Source organism: Microtus ochrogaster, unplaced genomic scaffold (genome assembly GCF_000317375.1).
Source record: "Microtus ochrogaster isolate Prairie Vole_2 unplaced genomic scaffold, MicOch1.0 UNK27, whole genome shotgun sequence".
Classification (NCBI taxonomy): domain Eukaryota; kingdom Metazoa; phylum Chordata; class Mammalia; order Rodentia; family Cricetidae; genus Microtus; species Microtus ochrogaster.
In genome coordinates, this window is record NW_004949125.1 from 2563401 (window position 1) to 2568232 (window position 4832).

Consider the following 4832-nt stretch of genomic DNA (forward strand, 5'->3'; position numbering starts at 1 on the left):
GTATGATGACATCTTCTCACATCTGTGGGCACCAGCACACACATGAGATCTCTCTCTCTCTCTCTCTCTCTCTCTCTCTCTCTCTCTCTCTCTCTCTCACACACACACACACACACACACACGCACACACAAGATCTGTCTCACTCACACACACACATACACACATGATCTCTCACTCACACACACAATCTCTCTCACACACGATCTCTCTCTCACACACGATCTCTCTCTCTCACTCACACACATGATCTCTCACACACGATCTCTCTCACACACACAATCTCGCTCACTCTCACACACACACGATCTCTCTCACACGCACACATGATCTCTCACACACGATCTCTCTCTCTCACACACACACATACACACATGATCTCTCACTCACACACACAATCTCTCTCACACACGATCTCTCTCTCACACACACGATCTCTCTCTCACTCACACACACGATCTCTCACACACAATCTCTCTCACACACACACGCACACACGATCTCTCTCACACACACACATGATCTCTCACACACGATCTCTCTCACACACACAAGCACGCATGCACGTTACTTCACTAAAAAGACTCACTGGGGTCTGTCGGGAAGACACTCGACTTGAGAAACACTCACTCATTGACCTGCTTGCCCAGCACCTGCTATGCTCCAAGCCCCACGCTGACTGGACACCAGAGGTACTGAACGAGGCAAAGCCCGGCTCTACCCCACTGGAGGACTCAGAATGGGGGGCTTGAGGTTAGTCTATTCCTAGGAATCTCTAGGACAGAACAAAGGGACTCAAAACAGCACAGAGGCACTACGTGCAGAAATATTCCACACAGCACTCTCGAGACAAAAGAGAGCAGGCGAAAACGTAAAATGCCCACCGGGGACCAGAAACCTAACTATGGACCTGCTGGCATGTGCTCTCCACGGAATATTAAAGGCTGTAAAAAAAAATGCTGCTTGTAAAGAGTCCGCCACCTCGGGAGAAACAACCCTCACTGTGACGCGGGAACAACGCACAGCGCCAGGACTGTGCCGCACTAGCCACTCTGCGGGTGGACACAAATTGCACGGGAAAATGAATTCAGGCAAAGTCAGGAAAGTGTTTGAGGTGCTGGGAAAACATAATGGTCTTTTTCTTCGTTCTCCTCTCCCGCATTCTACACGTCTACACGGATAATGGGGAAGGCAATCACAGTTTCAATGGCAGCCACGATGGGCAAGCAATACTGGGAGGGAGCGGTGGTGGTGTAAAGAAGGGGGGGCCTGGGGGGAAAGAGTAAGACACCAGCCAGGAGTGCGGCGGCATGCCTTAAATGCCAGAACTCCACAGGCAGTGGCAGATGAACCTCCATGAGTTCAAAGCCAGCCTGGTCAGGGGCCACACTGTGAAACCCTGTCTCTCTTTTATTAAAAAGGGGAGGGGGGGAACAGAAACCAGGTGAGACAGTGAGGCAGACAGAACCAAGACTTAGGGACTAGGGAGATGACTCAGAAAGCACAGGACAGTGTGAGGACGTGAGTTTGGATCCCCCAGAAGCATGTAAAGCTGAGTGTGATAGCTCAGGGCTGTGATCCTAGAGCCCCTCTCGCCAGATGGGAAGTGGAGGAGAGAAGCCTGATTCCGCAGCCCCACAAGAGAAACCGTCTCGGGCCGGCGAGGTGACTCAGTGGGTAAAGTCACCTGCTGCCAAGCCTGAAGACCCGAGTTCCAGCACCAGAACCCACAAGGAAGACCAACTATTTCTGACAACTCGTCCCCTGACCTCCATATGTGCGTTGTGGTACACTCAACATGCATGTACACACATACACAATAAACAGGTAAACGAGAGAGCCTGTCTCACAGCAGAAGGTAAAAAGAGCATCCAAGTTGTCCCTGTGACCTCCACATTGGCACACGGCACCTGTACCCACAAGAGTAATCCCAATCCCAACTACTACAAATCCAAAGCCCATCTAGGCTACAGATCAAACACAAGTCTGAGTAACTTAATGAGAAATGGGGGCTGGGGCAGTTAATCAATTGCTAAAACACTCGCATAGCGTGCAGTGAGCCCCGGGGTCCATCACAGCCCAGCATGAACCAATGTCATGATGCCCATGCCGATGGCCCAGCACTCACGGAGTGGACCATCACAGCCCTGCATGACCAGTGTCATGGTACCCATGCTGATGGCCCAGCACTCAGGGAGTGGACCATCACAGCCCTGCATGACCAGTGTCATGGTACCCATGCCGATGGCCCAGCACTCAGGGAGTGGAGGCCAGAGGATCAAAAGTTCAAGATCACTCTTGACAACAAAGTGAGCTGGAGTCTCTACCAGACTGGCCCCCTAAAGATAACAGAAGGGGCAGGACATAACTCAGTGACAGAGCACCCCCCAATACTGCTAAAACAAAACAGAAACGGAACCCAGCACCTACCTTTGACATTGTTCAGGGACAATGAGCGCTCCTGGTCTGCCAGCCCAGGCCCCAGGCGGCTACTGCTCCCACTGTCCTTCTGTCGTGCCACAGCCACGGCAATGCCCACGGGCGGGTGTCTCACTTCAGCCTCCCCCTGGGCGGAGCCCTCCCGCCCGAAGGTCTTGGTGCTCTCAGGTCTCTCGGGGTCCCGTTTCAGCTGCCGGCCCCCTCCAGCTGTAGGAACCCCAGGGTGTGTAAGTCGGGCCTGGGCTCTGGGGGGACCAGCAGATGTGGGTGTAGGTTCAGGTTTCATGGTACCTAGGCCTCCGAAAGGGCTCTTCTTCCCACCGCCACCAGGGCGCACAGCCACGGCCTCCCGAGCAAAACTACCACTGTATTTGATGAGGCTCTGCATGGCAGAGGCCTCTCCGGGTCCGTGGGCTGCCGAGTGGAGGTCAGCACTAGGCCTGCCGCAAGTGGCCGAGGCACGAGGCATTGCACCCCCAGGGTCCAGGTAGGCCTTTTTGGATGCTGTGGCGACAGCTGCTTCCTCTTCGACTCGGCTGGCATGGTGGTGCTGGGCAGCCAGGACAGCCATCTGCGTGGTGGCAAAGTTGCCCAGCTCAAAGGGTTTCCACTTGTGTTCCGGCACAGGGGGTCGGGATGGTTCCAGGCCAAAGAACTTGGCAGCCTGCTGGGCAGCAGAGGAGCTGGAGCCTCTGGGTGCACGCTCACAAGGTCTCGGATCGGCCTCAGGCTTGAGTAGGTCCTTGGGGGGCAGGTAGGTGCGGGCATCCGGGGAGGACCGGGAGGAGCGGGCTGGAGGTCCCTCGGATGGAGGTGGACGCTTGAGGGAGCGGATGACAGAACTCTTCTCCCGCAGGACCTCTGGTCGCTCCAGTCGTGGAGATCCAGGGGGACCCTGCAGGACCCCAGGACGGCCTGGCTCGCGCTCTCTGGCCCTGGCATCGCGAGCCTGGGATGCTATCTGGATGGGTCCCACACGCTCATCAAAGGCCTCCACAGAAGGCACAAAGGTGGGTGCCACCACACGGTGCTCACGGCCTGGTTCACGGAACACGGTATAGACACCAGCAGGTGTCGAGGAAGGGGGTGCAGGGGGACCCTTGGGGGGCAATGGCGGTGGTGGTGGCGGTGGCAGTGGAGACCCACAGGGTCTGGCCGTGGGCAGCAGAGCTTCAGCCCGCCGCAGCAGCCGGGCACTCTCCTCCTGCCTGGCTACCTCCTTGGCACCTCCACGGCTCAATTCGGCCACCAGCCCCGCGTCCACCGCTCCATTGCAGAGGCTTAGGGCAGACGGCTGCAAAGAGCCCTTGGCTTTGGCCTCTGCCAAAAAGGGTGACAGGCGCTCAGCCAGGCGTGAGGGCCCACGGTCCTGGCGGCCCTCGGCTCGGGCCTCCTGGGTTAAGTCCACCACCCCACGAGGCACGGTCACCTCCTCCCGTGCCCGAGGGTCTTTCTTGCCGAACAACGGAGGGGGGTCTCCACTGCGGCCTGAGCGGTCCTTCCCTGCACTTTCCCGGGAGGAGCCTTTGGCTGGGCCACCCGAGGAGTGGCCACCGGGAGTTCTGGAGGAGGAGGAGGAGTGAGGGTGCAAGGTCCCAGGCGCAGACAGGTAGAAGCCATCTAGGGAGAAACAGACACAGTGAGCCAGGATCCTCGCCCACTCCAAGCCCCAAGATTCCTCCCCCTCAACCAAGGGAGCATAGCACCCCTGAGAGACAACGTGTAAAGGACCTGATCTTTCAGAGGGAAGGGCCAGGCATGCCTGGAAGATGAGCAGAAACCTGGCTTCAGCCGTCTCATCCTCCCGGGCCTGTTTCCTCAGTTCTAAAGGGAGAGGAGCCCAAGGTTGCTTTCAGAACTGTCCAGAGCTTATCAGGAGGCTGTGGGCAAACCAGGCGGTGGTGGCACTTCCCTTAATCCCAGCACTTGGGAGGCAGAGGCAGGTGGATCTCTGTGAGTTTGAGGCCAGCCCTCAAATACAAAAAGTTTCAGGACAGCCAGGACTGTTACACAGAGAAGCCCTGTCTTGAAGGGCTTTGTGTAACACAGTGACGGGCAAGGGGACTTTGGGACCGTGTCTCAAAAGGGCGTCTTGAGGTCTGCGCCTGTAATCCTGGTAAAAGCAGGTGGCCGCTAAGTTTAAGGGCACCCGCAGCTATGTAGCAGAAGTCTAGGCCACTATGGACTACCGGCTGTGAGCAAAGAGAAAGAAAGGAGGCGGGGAGTGGAGAGAGAGAAGAGAAGACTGGGAGGGAAAGGAAGGAATGAAGGAAAGACTGTAAAACGGCTTAGCATGTAACATCTCCCGCCAATGTGGCAGGAGGAGAGCTTGCCAAGAGTTGCCCTCTGATCTACACCCAGAGGGTGCGCGGGAGGGAGGGAAGAAGAGAGGGGG

At 56.8% G+C, this 4832-nt stretch overlaps 1 protein-coding gene across 5 annotated transcripts in view; it reads right to left on the reverse strand.

Annotated features, from left to right (window-relative positions):
• Tnrc18 (trinucleotide repeat containing 18) overlaps positions 1-4832 on the reverse strand; it is a 92312-nt gene that overhangs the window by 59177 nt on the left and 28303 nt on the right. For all 5 annotated transcript variants that reach the window (XM_013354073.2, XM_005368000.3, XM_013354070.2 and 2 more), the window contains one exon: positions 2429-4057. In XM_013354073.2, coding sequence (XP_013209527.1) covers positions 2429-4057 — 1629 coding nt within the window. The remainder of the gene's footprint in view (positions 1-2428; positions 4058-4832) is intronic.